Source organism: Neocloeon triangulifer, unplaced genomic scaffold, assembly GCF_031216515.1.
Source record: "Neocloeon triangulifer isolate White Clay Creek 2 clone unplaced genomic scaffold, ASM3121651v1 ptg000006l, whole genome shotgun sequence".
Classification (NCBI taxonomy): domain Eukaryota; kingdom Metazoa; phylum Arthropoda; class Insecta; order Ephemeroptera; family Baetidae; genus Neocloeon; species Neocloeon triangulifer.
The window spans coordinates 2,140,161-2,157,405 of NW_026775549.1; the positions used below are offsets into that span (position 1 = coordinate 2,140,161).

General features: G+C 35.3%; 1 protein-coding gene across 10 annotated transcripts in view; it reads left to right on the forward strand.

Moving 5' to 3' along the window:
• LOC132194337 (CUGBP Elav-like family member 2) overlaps nucleotides 1–17,245 on the forward strand; it is a 277,639-nt gene that overhangs the window by 206,738 nt on the left and 53,656 nt on the right. For all 10 annotated transcript variants that reach the window (XM_059615532.1, XM_059615531.1, XM_059615534.1 and 7 more), the window contains one exon: nucleotides 1,907–1,989. In XM_059615532.1, coding sequence (XP_059471515.1) covers nucleotides 1,907–1,989 — 83 coding nt within the window. The remainder of the gene's footprint in view (nucleotides 1–1,906; nucleotides 1,990–17,245) is intronic.

Genomic DNA, 17,245 nt, shown 5'->3' on the forward strand with positions numbered 1-17,245 from the left:
GAGGTCAAGAACATCACTGACCCTTAGAAGTCGTTTATAGGGGAAGGAAATATTTGTGATTCTATTATTTGAAGCTAATTTTCTTAATTTATTAAATTTTTTCTTATTACAACTCCGGCTGAGTTGATCGTTTCATCATTAAAAATTTGTACGTTCACGCAAAATATTTCAATTTTCATTGTTTATTTTGCGACTAATATTTGTATAAAAGCTTTGCTATTTTTCTTTAAAGCTACTTAAGAAATTTGGAACCAGCTTAGGGAATTTCAAACTACTTAATAGCCTTAAAAAATTGCTTTTATGATAAAAGTAATTATTTGTGTTGATTTTCTTTGTATTTTTTTGAGAAAAAGGAAAATGCTTTGCAATTGAAAAATCTTTTATGAAAGTACGTATGATTAATTTGGAGAATTTTAAAATATTTCTAGTAATTTTAAAGCACCTTGAAGACTTAAAACGGAAATAAGAAACGCGGTTTTATTTCCACCATTGGCGACACATTCCCAAATGGACAGAACAACTCTAATTTCAACCTTCCCAGAAGAGCGGAGAGTGAAAGGAATTCGTGATTGTTTTTGCTCGCGTCCAATCAATTCGGAGACGCGAAAACAACAAAAGAATGGCCGAGAGAGGGCACGTAAAATGACGCTCGCCGTTCAGACAAAAAAGCGGCGGCGGCGGCGAGAGCTTTGTCTTCATCAAAAAGCAGTGCCTCGTGACAAATTCAGCGCAACTACTCGAGAGGGCCGCCCTCGACGAAAGAATGAAAACAAAAAACCAGCGCCAGCAGCGGATGTTTTATTTCTCGGGGTGTGTATCGGCCGGTTTGGCAGTTGATCAATAGTCCATAAATACGGAGGGCATTGTTTTTGCCCGGCTAATAATAGGCTCAGCAAATTGGGTGTCTTTTTGATGTCATCTCCATGTCGCTCGCCACCCCCGGAGGCGGTCGCGCACAAAGGCATTTTGATTAATCATCCGGCCTGAGTGGCAGCTAGGCAGGTGATCTTTGCCTCTCATACTCTGCGGGATGGTCGCTCGTTTGTGTGCGTGGCCAAGATTTAATGGTGCGAGGCCCCCAGCCGGCCAAATTGATTGAAGTGCCCATTACCGCCGGCACAGACGGTGACGACGACTGCATTTTCGCCCCCTGCTCCGCCGGCGCTTGCTGGCGCCAAGGCACCACTAGAGTCATCTCCCGGACGCACGAGCGTCCTCATTTCACCTGTGCAAAAGTACAAATAATCGATTTAGCAAAAATAAACTCGTTGGTGCGATAAGTGAAAAATGAGAACGAATCGTGAAATTAATTTGAAATTATAAAGTAAGAAGATTCAATAAATGTTTTCAATTTGTTGGGTTTAGAGCATTTCCTTCCTAAGAAAAAAAGTTATAAACATTTGAAATTTGAAACTAATAATCAATTCCCCCCCCCCCCCACAAATACTTATTATTTTTGAGCTTACATGGCTGTTTACATGAAATAAACTGTATTGCCCCTCTAGCACGATGCAATCATAAGTTTTCTGTATTTCCACTTTTGTTGTTTCAATTATGATAATTATATATATGCAGATAATTTAATCGTTGAATTTATGCGATCGGTAAGAATCTACCAGACGCTGCTAAGCATTCTCGAGATTAAACATCACGACTTGGGCGTAAATTTATAATAGGAAAATAAAGAAAAGAATATATCTAGGCACACCATGTTGCTAATGAATGTAAAATTATAATATATTTATAATATTAAGATTATTAATTTTTATATTAAATATTAAATATTAAAATAAATTAAGAAAATTACTAAATTATTATTATTTAATATATGAGAATTTGGAAAAGATAGCTATTTCTTTATGAATAAAAATTTGTATATATTAAAATGTTTTATTATTTGTTGCAGGTTGCTGCTTTGTTACCTTCTACACAAGAAAGGCTGCTTTGGATGCGCAAAATGCGCTTCATAATATCAAGACTTTAACAGGGGTAAGTACAAAAATTGTTTACATTTTCTTTCACGAAATTTTGATAGTTTTTATTTTATTCCCGTTCCGAAAATTTGATTGCACTGCGTGTTTAAAAAAATTAAATAAAATAACAATAAATCTTCAAATGCTCAAATTGATTTCGTCATTAAAATTTTTAAACTAATGATGTAAAAAGAATTCAATTTGAATCTTTCCATTAATTACGTTATGTTTTTGGTCAAAAATGGGCTCATTGCCATCTAATGTTAAAAGTTATGGGATGTTTGTGTATGATCACGTACGTTGTCATCCCGAGCTGATCTCCTTCTTGCTTGGCGACCGTCTCTCGATCTTTTCTCGAAATCGAATCTCCGTCGTGTGACACCGCCAAAAGTGGCTCAAATTCACTCGCCACGACCGAAAAAAATGTGTGTCGCCAAGCGAGGGAGAACGAAAGAGCGAAAAACGCCCCTTGGGGAGTGCTGGAGAAAGTCTCAAATTCAGTCGATGCGTCGCTTCTTCCTCTCCAGCGGCGGAGAATAGAAAAAGCAGCTCTCAATTTTTCCGCATCATTAGTGCGCCGATGCACTTACTTTATAAAAATACACCTCTCGGCGGCACACGAGAGTAAATTCTTTTGTCCTCTTTCTTGGCACCGGACCGGGAAACACGCTCCACTAGCCTTATTAAATTTCCCTGGCGCGGAATTCACGTTTTTCATCGCGAGAGTCTATTCGGCCGCGAGCATTAGTACCTTGTTGGACACGCATTCGAGCCAATTTATCATGAGAGCCAACTTTGTAGTGGCCTCTCGCTTTAGTAAGAGAGGCGACGACACCTCTTCGCTGACACCCTTTTGCATAACACTCTGTTGAATAAAAAAAACTAAAAGGCAAAAGACAAATTCACTTGGCTTCATTTCACAAAATAAAACTGTAAATTTATTTAAAATAAGCCCTTCTTACAATACAAATGACACAGAATTCAAAATTTAAATCATGTTTGCTTTTTGTTTAAAGAGTTAAAAAATATCTCATCTCTTCTGTAATTATATCTGACTGATTTTTAATAAGCCCGTGTATCAAAGACTCCTCCAATAGATCGCATCAATGGTCATTGAAACTCTATATTTAAAATAAAAAATTGCAAAAATTTGCTTTTATTTTTGAAAAAAAGACTTCATTTGGCAATGCCAATAAGTGCAATAATGAATCGTTCACTGCTAATAAATGTTCCTGTCAATTTTGTTCAAAATTGTAAAGTATTATTCCTAACGATGTGCAAAGGAGAAAATTTATTGCGACGTTGCACTTTGGTGCATAGGAGCAGTTTTAACTCCTGAATACACAGAAAAAAAAATCAAAATATGGCGTGATATTAATCACAATCAGTTAAAATCCTCTGTATCAGAAATTCTACTTCCTCTCCTGGTTTTAATAATTTTCTTACTTGATTGAATTTTAAGTAAATTAAAACTTTGAAGCCAAAAAATTAGCGTTGACTTTTATTCATTAATTGATAAAGCTCACAAATTATAATTACTAAAATGAATTTTATACAATAATATAACCTTTAACCGCGACATTTATCAAACAAATTAAGAGCAATCAAGAAAAATATTATGTTATCAAAATGAATGCTGCACATTTTTTTTACTTAAGTTTTTTTTCTGCTGAATAATTTAGAGTTTTGCTACTGCGAGATTTTTGGCACACCCCCATTCCCTCTCTCAAAAAGAAAATTGCCACAACTTTGCGCCATCTGCACAAATCTCGGGCCGTTAAAATGAACCCCCTACGCAAAATGAATACATTCATTTCTGGCGAGCTACAATTTCGGTCTTATTTATGAGCACGCAGAAGTTTCTTTTCGAGCGAGAAACTTTCGAATTTCTCTCCGCCTCCTCCTCTTCTTCTTCTTCTTATCCTGGCGTGCGCGTTATTTTATTCAAATGCAGTCAGTGGCATTGCGAGTTGGAGAGTAGTTTTAGCTCCCCTGGCTTTTGACGAGCCGCCGCCGAGCGAGCATCTGGCGCGTCAATGTTTGTTTGTTTGTCTGCACCGAGAAGAAATTTTCATTTGAATTAATGATGCACCGCTGTGCACGTTGCTTCCTTTCAAAGGAAAACGCCCCGCGCTCTTCGTCTGACGTCAATCCGCGCCACGTCTGAAAAATGAAACACGACACACGCTGCGCCGACTGACTGCGATAATGCGCTAGTTTTCTCAGTCGGCAGCACGAGAAACAAGAATCTCCACTCTTGTCGCATGCAATAGTAATGTCCGACGATGGTGTCCTGTTTCGCGCGCCCACTCTTTTCTTTGGCCGCGTGATTGCTTTTTGCAACCTGAACTGCCTTGAAAAAGCTCTCCATTCACGCTTTGACGCGAGTTGAAATAATAGAAAAGCAATTGGTTTCTAATGACATGGCAATTTTTATTTTAATGAAATTTTTGACCTCGACAGTAAATTTGGCTTTTTAAGGTTTTTATTTTAGTTTTGTCAGTTACATAAAACCGAAATTAATAACAGTTTTTGAAATAAATTCAAGGTCACCAGAATTCCTTTTTATGTTTCCACCTGAGTATTTTAATTTGAAAATTAAATTATATTTTCTTGACCTTCAGAAAATAAGAACAGACAGGCAAAATTGTAACATCAACTCGTGGATCCGACTTTGTGATGACAATGTCAATATAAGTTTAGTATTGAGTGTTCTGCTTATTTATGAGTTTAAAGTATTTAATTGTAATTAGCTTTTTATTACTGAGGTGGGTAAAACATGCAATTTGCGATAGATATTAGAAATATTTTTTGAATTTCAAATTAATACAAAAATTTAATTATATATCAATAAATATAAAAATTTAGTTAATTCTGTTTATGTGATGTAAATTTTTACATTTAAAAATTAAAACAAATATAGCAATAAAAGATAAAGAATAATTTTTGTTGCATTCAAATTATTTCACTGATTTCTCGATAATTTGTAAGTTTATAATTTTCTGTCGGTTTTAACCTATGTTAAACGCTATGTAATATTAATTAAGATGATATTATATTGGTTTTCTGTAATTATAAACGGCGAATATCACCCAAAATGAGGAATTTAATTGATTTTAATTTAAAAATAATGGCGAGTGACGACACTTTTCATTATTTTTGAACATATTATGTATCTATGAAAGCCATCCTCACCAGGAATAATGCAAATGAAACGCAGTACCTTGGCAGCACACAATGCCAAAAGCCACAATATCCGAGCCGCCGACAGGGTCATTCATAATTCAGCCGCAGCACAAATTAGGCGGCATTTATTCGGGCGCGCGCATGAGCTGGTCAGGATGACTGATGCCAGCAGCAGCGTAGGCACTTCTATTGGACATATCATTATTGTTATATTTGCGAGCCACGATCCGAAATTGGCAACAACCGCAGCTCCCGCATCTGCAACAAGCAGGCAAATAATTACATTTCTGGCCACCGACGCGAATGCATGCGACCAGACCTTGGCTGCGGCTAGACGATGATTGCTCAGCAGCTAGGCAAACGTACACCCTCGTCTAATTTTGAATTGATTTGCATTCGCTATGCCAGGAGTGTGTTGTTGATTTCTGTGATTGGGCTGCTGACAACTGACGGACAGAGAGAGAGGAGCTTTCCGCTTCGGTGCCAAATCAATTGGGCCTGAAATTATTTGAGTTTGACATTTGTTTGATTAGGTGAAGAATTAATCAATTTTGATTGATTAAATTAATAATGCTAATGAAATGATGTAATTTTGGAGCATCAATTTAAATAAATCGACAGTTATATTTATTAAATTTTTCTTATCTTGCAACTAATCAGTTTAAATTAAATTCCAGCTCTATTGAAAGAATAAGTTTCTAATAAATTAACTATATTCTATTAGCTAACCACAAGAACTCAAATTTATCACTGGATTTTATACTATAAATGTTTATGTATTCTTTAAAAGAACTTAAAAAAAAAATCTAAATAGCTTGTTTCATACCATAAAAAAAGTATGTTTGTATTTTGCTCTTTTTACATTCAGCAATTCAAATATTTTTCAAATAAAATTTGTATTATTTATGAACATACAAAAATCCTTGTATAGTCGGAAACCGATATTACCAGTGAATATAATTATTCTGTTTTACATTAATGTGTTTTGTGCTAAAGTTTCTAGTAAATTTATAATGCAATCTTTGACGGAATTATTTAATTTTATTCAATTTATTTATTCTCCATTCAAGCGCTATGAAATTCATTAAATCGCCCTATTAAACGTTGATTGTATTAAATTTATCAAATTTATCAGTTGCAAGTAGAAAAAAAAATGGGGAAAAAATTCTTGTCAACATCAAAGTAAAATAGTTAGTGCAATAATGAGGATAAGGATTTTGTTCGAGGATCTACACTTGATATAAACTCCTTGGTCTTTCTTCTATCAGTTGTGTTAACAATGAGAGGCAATCGGTATTTACAAAAAAAAAATGCGTGGTGTGTTATTTCAAGTGTAGATTAAAAGCCATTTGGGAGGAGGCGTGTGCGTTCCCTTTCAGAGTGCAAAAAGCTTGAATTATCGTTGGCGGTGCTGAAGCGAGAGAGCGAGCATGGGCGGCCAAATGAAATAAACAAAATAGGATGTAATTATAAATCCCGCAGGAACAATGAAATTACATTAAACTGCTTCAAACACAGCCGACCGCAGCGCCATATATCCCAGAGATACAAACCTGCCCTCCTCCCGCCGACCCGACCGGCCTGCCAGCAAAAGCTCGCGTTTGTTATATGCTTTTGCGGAATTTTGACCGCACGTAAATATGCAATTTCGACCGGGCAAAAGCAACACACACACCCCGTGTACACCACTTGCATATGAAAATTTCGCGGCAGCAATAAATCCCAACTCGGGGTCTCGCAAAAATTTCATTATATCATTTTGCGGACGGCTGGTATCTTCATCATCCTGGTGGATTTACTGAAAATTCATTAAATATTTTAATGATTTTTATTAATTGTAAGTATCAAAAAATTAAAATTAGAAAGCCTAGATGAAAATATAAAAATTTTCCTTACGAAATTAATATTCTCCATGTCTTACAAAATTGGTTATAGATTTTATTTAAAGATAATAGTTAGTTCAATAGATAGATCAGTGAAAATTTCTGCAGGAAATTAGAAAGGGAGCGATAAATTAACAGTTTTTTTTTATGAAAATATTTTCCTGGAGAAAAAAATTATAATTTTTTGCGTCTTGAAATGTGAACAATCATAAAACGCCAACAAAACTAAAGTTTTTGGAAAATTAGGAAAAAAGAGTCGAAATGTGGTGCAAATTTTCTGAAAAGTAGAAGTTATAATAAAATAAGTCTACTTTTCACAAAAAGTTTATAACTGTCCATAATTTGCTTAAAAATAAAATGCAATTAATCAAAATAAGTTAATTGCCTATTTTCCCAGTAAAAAATTTAAAAATATAAATTTTTTTAAATGAAACCAAAATATCAAAAAAAAAAAAAAAAAAAAAATCAAATTCGTTCTTATTTTTTTTTTTTTTTTTTTTTTTGAAATTATTTTTTCGTTAACCCGAAATTTTGATACCCTAAGGAGTTTAATTTTGGTTTGGATTTTCATATATTTTTTTGTGAAACTTTCTGGTAAATATTTCTTCCCACACAATGTCATCAGTTTCACTTTTAGCACACACCGTCCTTGTCTGCAAAAGACTGATTTCCAAGAAACACAAGACCCTTGAAATAAATAAAAATTGTCACGCTTCGTTGAAGAACCTCTCAGGCTCCGTGTTTTCCAGCAGCAGCTCTGCTTTTTCTGTCTCTTCGTTTTTTTCCTGAGCACCGCGACGACAAGACAAAATATTTATCCAAGCGAAATTTATCGGTGCCCGTGGCCGACGGTGCGAAAAAGTGCGCAACTCACTCAGCGAGGCGTGCGGATCAGCCAGAGTGAGAATTCTTCTCTCACTCGCGCGTCCAGCGAAAAATGGGCATCATTATATCGTTTTTGGGGCCCTGCCAAAGTGTAAACAAGTGGGGCGCGCGCAAACACACTCATGCTGCAAAAACAACTCATGATTTTGTAAGGAGCACTCGCGAAGGACCTGTTGACAGTGCGAAAGGACCGGCGGCTTCTTTATTTTCGCTCCGGATTATATTAGTGTCGCCGGTCGAGCGGATTCGGCAACGAAAACATAACGAGATCGTTTCACTCTCGCCAGTGCGCCAAGGCAAGAGTAAAAAACGTTTGAGTCTTTAATATTTTGGACCAATGACTTTCCCGATCGTGCGACTAGGCGCCTGCGGGAGTGACAGTAGGCAACCTGCCACGCAAATCTGCTTCGCTGGTCGCATAATTCTGAACAATTCATTCTTTTATTACCAGATTTACTCATCGTTAAATTATTCTTAAATTACAACTGCGTAAATAATACAAGAAGTTATTTATTTTTAATTTATAAATTTTTGCTCCTTAAAACTTTTGAACATTAAATTCTTTAAGTAAAATATTATAATTTATAAATTTATATTTATTTAAATATTCATTTTCCATTTTTATTTTTTCATTTATGTTAGTGTTACTAAAAATGTTGAAAAAGCATTATTTTATATTTTTCATACAACTTGTATTTCATTTAATTAAATTATAAATTAAAACAATATTAATGTCTAACAATCCCTTATCTGTAAACACATTATCTGTTGGTGGTATGTATCTTTAGTTCTAATTAATATCAAGTGTCAGAATAATGAAATAATTATTGTTATTGCAATTCTCTTCAAAAGATCTTTTAAGTATTAAAAAAGTAGCAAGCAAAGCAAACTGCATAATAAAACAATGTTTTAATATGCAAATTTTTTAAAGAATTAAAGATTTATTAATCTAATCGAAAAAATTAGAATGCATATTTCATTTCCTGCGATTCTTGAAAGTTGAAAGAATGAAAACAAAGTCAACCGCAGCTGGTTTTTACGGTTGTGCCTTTTTTGTCCAACAATGCAATATTTGCCTCCCAAAAATTGTTTTTATTTGATGGAAATTTTCGGTAGCAATGGATAGAAAAAAGTAACAATAATGTTAAATTCAGTTACATTAAATTGAAAAAATGCATTGCACAATATCAATAATTCTGAATATGATTTTTATCAAAAATATAATGTCCTAAAATAAAATTTCTTGTTGGAAAATTGGTGAAATCTCGCGAGCGCCGCACAAAGTTTTACGCGGTGATTGCATCGATTTTAACGTCGGGCACGTTGGCAAAATAAATTAAGAGTGTCATCGCTAGAGTGGGAGTGCATCCCGGAGCCAGAGAGCCTATTCATGTTCCGCCGAGCCAGAATCGCAGCAAATGGAGTTATTAAATGAGGAGGGCGAGCGGCGGCGGCGGCGGCTCACGCACCGTCGCCACATCCTTATCAGAGATCAATAAATGAATTACTGGCTGCTGAAAGCCGCTCGCTGTGTGTTGTGCGTGTGTAATGTAATGGCATTTCGGCGGAACTGTGTCAGCCGCCGAGTGCGCACCGACAGCCCTTCTTATTCTGCTCGGCGGCGCAGCAAATTCTCCGCCCGTTTTTCCGCTGCAAACACAAAATAAGAATGAAGAAGCCGCGCAATTTTCGTCGAAAGACACGAGGTGAACCGCGAAGTGAACCAATTGTGTGGCTGCCAATTCCGGCTCGAGTTTTACAAAAAAACGACGAAAGAAGCAGAGCTTCAATTAAAACAAGGTCGTGTTAAAAGTCAAATTAAAATGCCCGTAAAAAGAGGTTGCAGACCATGATCAAAACTGGTATAGCTAGTTTAGTTTTCTATTTATAACAAATCTTAAACAAAGATGTAAAGCTCTCATTGATGCCAATTTATGTCTTCTTTATTGTCTAATTTTTCCTCCAAAAATTTTTTTGTTCTATTATCCTCAAAATTTGTCAAGTTTTTATTGAGCTAATTATAATTTTTAAGCAATAGCAAGTAAGTAAAAATGAATGCATGATGTCTCGCATCAATAGCCTAGACAAAAATGTAGCATGTAATGGCAAGTTTATCCTCCTTATTATGCAAGTATATCATACAAAACAAAAAAAGGTATAAAAAATATTTTATTATATATCCTAACTTTTATTTTATTTATTCTGTTTTTTAGTGATTTTATTTATTATAATTGAATTAAATCATTATATTTTATTAAGTTAATTCTTTAAAAAAAAATTCCTTACCAAAGCAATCTGAAAATTTTGTTGTACTTACTGAATTTTTAACAAATTTTGGATCAACCATATTATATAATTAACAGACGTTCAAGGATTGAAGTTAAAAATATATTTAATTATACTTTGTATTGTGGATCTCTGTGCATGGATGTGTATGATTTGTGAATAGATTATTTAACCCTGGTTATTCCTTGAAAAAAAAATATAAAAAAAAAATATAGGAAAATATATTAATTCACTCTAATATATTTTTTAAATTTAGGATCTGATTGAACTAACAATAAGATAATTTTGGAGATTGATTCAACCTTGATTGAGCAACCTTTATGTGATGTTTGATTACTTCTGACTGGATTGAAATCATCCGAGTGAAACACGCCGTTCCTTTGCTGACGTGCAAGAATGAATATAAAATCAAATCCGTTAATTAAGAGACGAACAGCGTGACTTTCCAGACAGGTGCTCCATAAAGGGGTGCGCCTGCCTCCGGTCACGAAGCAACAACTCGCTCGCTCGCGTTCAGATGCCGTCGGGGGCGGGTGGGGGGGGGGGCGCTTTTCCGCCACTCAATTTTCCCGCGGCCGGGGTTATTGAAAATCTTTCACGTCACGTGCACGAGTCTGTCAATCAGCACACGTCAAACGGAAATTCAGATATCACCGCCCGCTTTTTCCACCTCGCGCTTTTTATTTCATGCTGATGTGATCAAAATTCATTTGACGTGTAAAACAATGGCGCGCGCCCCCTTGAATATGAAAATAATAATAAAAAAAATCGCTTCGTCTCTTTTGCCGGCGCTGAAATTTTTCCGCCAGAACGGCGGAGGCCGACGTTCTACTTCCTCTTGATGATATACAAAAAAAAATGCTCTCTGCGCACACAAGCACACCGTAAAATGTTCGTGGAATGAAACGCGTGTGTCAGTTGGGATTTTTGCCAACCTAGCGCTTATCTTTGGTGTTTTACTTCTACAAATATTCGCCATCGCTTTATGCACCTTGCTTGTTGATGGATTGATTTTCCATTTTCATAGCCAGAGATTTTTTTTGACAATTTTTCTCAATAATTTGAGATAATATTTATTTCTTAGATAAATTTAAAAATTTATTCATAATATAGAATTAATTGCGTTTGAAAGCTGTGCCAAATGAAATTTTTGTTGAATATGTGAATATTATAAATATAGACTATAAAGTATATATAATAAAACATTTTACATATTATCAATATTTTGTGTTATTAATCAAAAGTATTTTTGATGTAATTGTTAAATAAAAAAAAATTGTAATATAATTTTGAAAATAAAAAATAAAATTGATAAATTATTTCTGAAAAAATATTATCAAAAAAAAAATTAATGATCAAAAAATATAATAAATTAAAATATACACAAAATAAATATGTTTAAAATTTAAACTTTTTTTGTGCAGTTAGCCAAGAAGGGATAATTTTTCAATCAAATTTCAATCATATCGTTACCCTACTAACTCAACTTATTCCCTCAGCCAGAACGGCGCGCGCGAGATTGAATCAGGCAAATTGCCTTCACGCTCGCTCTCAATTTCTTAAAAAGCACTTTGGCCCGACGCGCGCAAATCAATTTCCAATTGTAATAAAAATGCAGCGGCGTCGGAGACGAACATCGATATCACTCTTTTCTCGCGTGTTCCGCTCTCTGGCAGCCCTATTAAAATTTAATGGCCGCCGAACACATATCAGGGTATTTTTATACACCGCCTTAAAAATTCCAGTCATAAATTGCGGGGGTGCAGAATAGGAATCAAAAGTCGTAAAAAAAAAAAATGCATTTCCCTTCCTTTTTAAAGAGATGCAGTTCAATAAATTTTCATCTTTCAATCTCTGAATAATTGACTTTCCATCGTCGAGAAGAAAATTTTCATATTTTTCGAGAGGGTAATATTTCGGCTGCTTCTAAGGAGATTAAACGTGGAGAAAAGTGGAAGATGTTTTCGCTCCATCGCCAATCCATTTCGCAAAAGCCTTTCTTCGTTCGACACGTGTAGCAGCTTCCAGTGTTATCCATCAAGAATAATTTGGCGCCGCGCGTTCTCGCTCTTTGCGCCGCTGAATAAATCAGCTTACCGACTCATTGGCTGTCAAAAGTTGGAAATCAAGAGGCAAGCAAGCCGCTTAAAATGTATTAGCCGAGCAGAACATTATGGCATACTCCGAATTTCCGCTCGCCGCGCGCATTTTCACCCGAGAGCTTTCTCGCCATTATTATGCCACGCCGAATCAGCGCCACTGCCATTTCACGCTCCGACGGTGCAGCACAATTTTGTTTATACCACCCGCGCCAAATCCGCAAATGGAAAAGCTGGGCTACTTAAGACATACAAAATATACGCACTCTAAAGTTTTTTTTGAAAGATTTCAATTTACAACAAAAATGTAATGAAAGAATTACAATATTAAAAAATAAAATTGCTCTTCAGGTAATTTACATTGTTCCTTAATAATGCTCTATTATTTTGATGATCACTCGTTATTATATATTTATTATTTATTCATTAAGTAGTTACAGACTTAGGTTTTAGAATCAAAATGATAATCCCATTATAAAAATTCACTTAAGGAACAGTCCAGAGAAATAATTATTTTAATGATTTTCATTCATGTGCAGTTTGATTGCACTGCAAATAAATATAAACAATTTTTATGGAAAAAAAATTAATTACAAAAGTTATTTTGTTTCAGTAAAAAGGAATGAAATTTATAAACGATAAATATATTAAACAAAACTTCATAAAAAAAAAAATAAAATTTAAACATCATGATTTAAAAATAATAAATTATTATAATTTTTAATAAGTTTTTTTTTAATGAAAAGTTTTATCTTTTACATTGCTCAATAAATTTATCACAGTTAGAGCATTGATTACAAAAAAGTACTTTGTACTTTGCCCTTTAAAATTTTTGTTCCGCCGCCAAAACGGATCTCTCGGACACATAAATTAATTTCAAAACACAAACACTGTGTGCTCTCTCTCGCGCAGCACCCATACATTATTCGCAACGAAACAAACGGCCTTTCAGCGGCGAATGAAAGCACGGCTGCGTGTCAGATTCGCCGCTGCAGCCCAGCAGCGTGTGTGCGAAACATGACGTTTTGATGGGCCATTCGTTTCGCGTGAAACAATCTCCCTCGCCGCGTTCAAAGCTCTCGCAGCAAATGGTTCTGGTCGGCGCCGCCAGAGAGGGCGCGACGCCGGGGCCGCACTTGGGCTCGCACGCAGCGCCGCCGAGCACCTGTTGGCCGACGGCACAATTGCCAACCAGAGTGAACGTCTGACTTGGTCCGATCGGCCGGCGCCGCCACCGTCCCGAGCTGCTCTTCCTCGATCCGGTGACCAGTAGGTGACCACAAATCTAACAAGGTGTTACATTTTGCTTGTGAGAGCCTAATTAAAAACGATTAAACTTAATTATTACAGATTCAATAATCTTATAAATAAATAAGAAAAATGAAATCAGGTTTATATCTCAGACGATGTCTTCAATGTGAAAAATTATAGTTTCAAATTTTATGAAACTTTGAACATATAAATTGGAAAAATATGGAGCATAACTCACATTTTGATAAGACATAGATTTGTTTGCGTCTTTTAATACTCTTATATTTAAAAAAAAAATATCCACACTTATGCCTTGGAATATACTGGAAATATAGGAAAATACCATGGAAAAAAATATGAAAATTTTACTTTTTTCTGCGTGCCATCTTTAGTATTGTTATCAATTTGAGTTTTAACTGGAAATATTAAATATTTATATTAATTTTGCTCTCTTTAAAATTTTTTTTAATATTTGTCCTGGCCCAGAAGAATAAATAATTTTTTTTTTTACTTTGTAATTGTTTACAACAATATTTTGTTTTATCACCACGGTCTTGATATATTATATAATAATCTTATCAAGTGGCCTTCGTGAGTCATGAACTCATTCTCGCATTAACTCGCTCGCAATAAAGCCGCAGTTTATGTGTTTGCAACGTCTCGATCTTGATTCTTTCTCATGTCGCGCGAGCTCATAAATCTGTCCGTGGACCGATCATGCGCGCCGATCGCGTTCAATTACAGCATCCGCGAAATGCGCGACCAACAAGTCATTGTCGGGCGATTTTTCACTCGCCTCTCGCTCGCCCGCTGCTCTTTCGTCTCTCTTTGAACGACGGCCAAAATATTTTTGCATAAGAATAGAATCATCGGAGGGTTGAAATGGCCGCTGTCGATGTGTGTATTTATGTACCTGCACGCGTCCAGCAGCAGCGCCGGTAATGATGCGACTTGTTGAAAGAATGACCCCCGCCACAAAAATACACGAACTTTTCAAGCAGAGAATCATTTTGCGCGTACTTTGCGTTTTGAGCAAAGTGTCGATTGCTCACGAGCGCATCCGCTTCTCACACATGCACTGGAATTTCTCTTTCTGCCGTGTATTCAGACAAGGCGAAGAGGAAAGTCAAAACGAGCTGACGAAGGCTCAACTCAGACTAAAGACTTTTTGTTGAATAATGAATTGTTTGGTGTGAGATTTAAGATGGAAAAATTATGCACATCTGTTATATTTCCTGCGTAATTAATTTGTAACTTTATTCAAGTGAAATATTTGAAAAATTGTTCAAATATATGTATGTTTCAAACAGAATTCTTAAACTTACAATAAAACATGATACATATTATTTAGAAAAGATAATATAAATCAAATTAAAGTATTAAACATTAATATGTTATAATGCCATTTTTTTGCAAGTGTATTAAATTTTTGATTGTTTTTTTTAAAGAAAGGCTTCATAAACTTTTTTCTCATTAAGAATATTATTCTCATAGAAACCCCCTTTATTAGCACTTATTTGGGATGTCATAAACGTTGGAAATTTTATATTAATATCCATAATTATACAATTTTAAATGAAAATTAAATTCTTCCTTCGTTCTCTTTAAAATTTTCACAATTTGTCAAATTTGCTTGATGTTTTTTTTATGCTGGTTTTCACAAAAAATTTACAATTTTTTATTCAACTTATTATATTTTAGACAATGATTATCAGAAGAAGAAAATATTGGATATTGGTTTTTAAATTCACGAAATAATTTTAAATTAACCATTTTTCCAATATTATGTTATTTACTATGACCAAGGTGTATGAAATAAGAACGTCTTGTAAAATTTCTACTGGAAATCTGATAGACTGAATGTTTGTCTTAAAAGGTAAATAACCGTCAGCGTGATTGCGAGACAAACAATAATTAATTGCTCCTGGACGTGATGCAAAACTCGTTTGGCATCTGATCATTCCATCTTCAACACGATGCTGCTGCATTATAATTTACGCCTAATTACACGTCTTGCATGTTCGTAGAAGGAGAGGCGCGATAAAAACAATGATCATTTTATGAAGAATCTCAGCATCTCCAGCCGCCGATGCAAAAAAAAAAATACACATGTTGATCTTCGCAAGGTCGGCGCATCAAGAAGCTGAAAGTATTTATTACCGTGACTAGGCGTTTCCGCTTTTTCTCTCTTTCATAATAATTCGAATTTAATTTTCCCGTTCCACCTTCCCTAGTGGTTTTATTTCATATCATGCAATAATTATGATGTGCGTCTCGGGTGTCCACGTGCAAAAGATGATGACTCTGGCCTTTTCATACGCATGCTCATTCATGTATGTTGGAGGCCTTTTCGCCGAGCACTCGACTGAAGTGAAGAGCTCCTTATGCTCTGGGTCGCGGGTGGAGGGAGGAGGATTTTTGCTGCCAGCTTTATTTATATTTTTTGCACAATTCGCAACACGTCGTAAAGTCTCGCAGCTCATTTCGAGGTTCGCAAACAGTATCGCCGAGGTTGTTTGCGAGAGAGCATAGAGTGCAGTTGCGTTTCAATCTTCCTTCATAATGGACGTGTTTCGCTACAGGAGAAGCATTTATGCCCTTGTTGACCCTGGAAATAAGGAAATGGTGAGAGAACTTCCGTGTTAAAATGAAAATGAAACAAGAGACGCTTGAAATTAACAAACTTAAAATTTTAAATTAAATATTTTTTCAAATTCAAATATTAACCCCAAGAAGAATGGATTCTTCCAAAATAAATTATTCCCCTTTTGAATTTTCTTATTTCTTTCAAATTGGTTAACTTTGCTAAATTCTTCAAACAAATGAAAACCTGCATTTTGTACAAAGGCAATATTTAATTCTTTTATAGTAAAAAAAAAACAAATCTGTGAGAAATGTGCAATTTTTTTTTTAATTTTCCATGAAAAGCTGCTCAATTGCATCCTTCTTGTTAAAATCCACAAGACTTCAAGTTTTATGTAAACATTTATAGTTTTCCAGATTTACTGTTGAAATAAGTGTTGTTTATTAAATTTTTTGCGCTGTATCGATTCTCAATCGATTGTAAAAAAAATCCACTCTTTAACTGCCACACTCGGTTAAAAACTCTGTGTCATTTTTACCACGAAGGAATTGATGAATATTGCTAAAATTCACATAAAGCTTGTCTATGAAAAAAAAAATGGTTCTTAATCAATTTAAAACTACCATTCTTTTAGGTCATTAAAAAATATCTTGAAGAAGAATTGACCGAAAAAAGTTTCACACCAAAAGCCAAAGTAAAGGTCTAAATTTTCCCCACTTATAAGAGCATTTGTGATGAATCCGCCTTTGTGAATATTAATAAGCCAAGTCTGTAGCTTTAAAAGAAGCGTGAGACGGCGTGCACATGAAAAATTCAGGCGCCCATCACGCTGCTTGTTCTTTTTCGCAATACAAAAGGCAAAGGGTCCTTTCCGAGAAACCGGCCGGAGAGGGTGGAAGGAGGAACTAAATAAATAATGGCCATCGAGCGTGCGATGCAATCGATCAGAACGCATTTTCCCGTCGTGGGGCCGCGCCGAGTCCATCACTCTCTGTTTTGTTCTTCCAGCCTAATTTCGTATGTATATTTCATAGAGAGAGGCAAGAAAAGTTTCGGGCCTGAATAATTCAGCACCGCCTCTTCTAATTTTAATCCCCT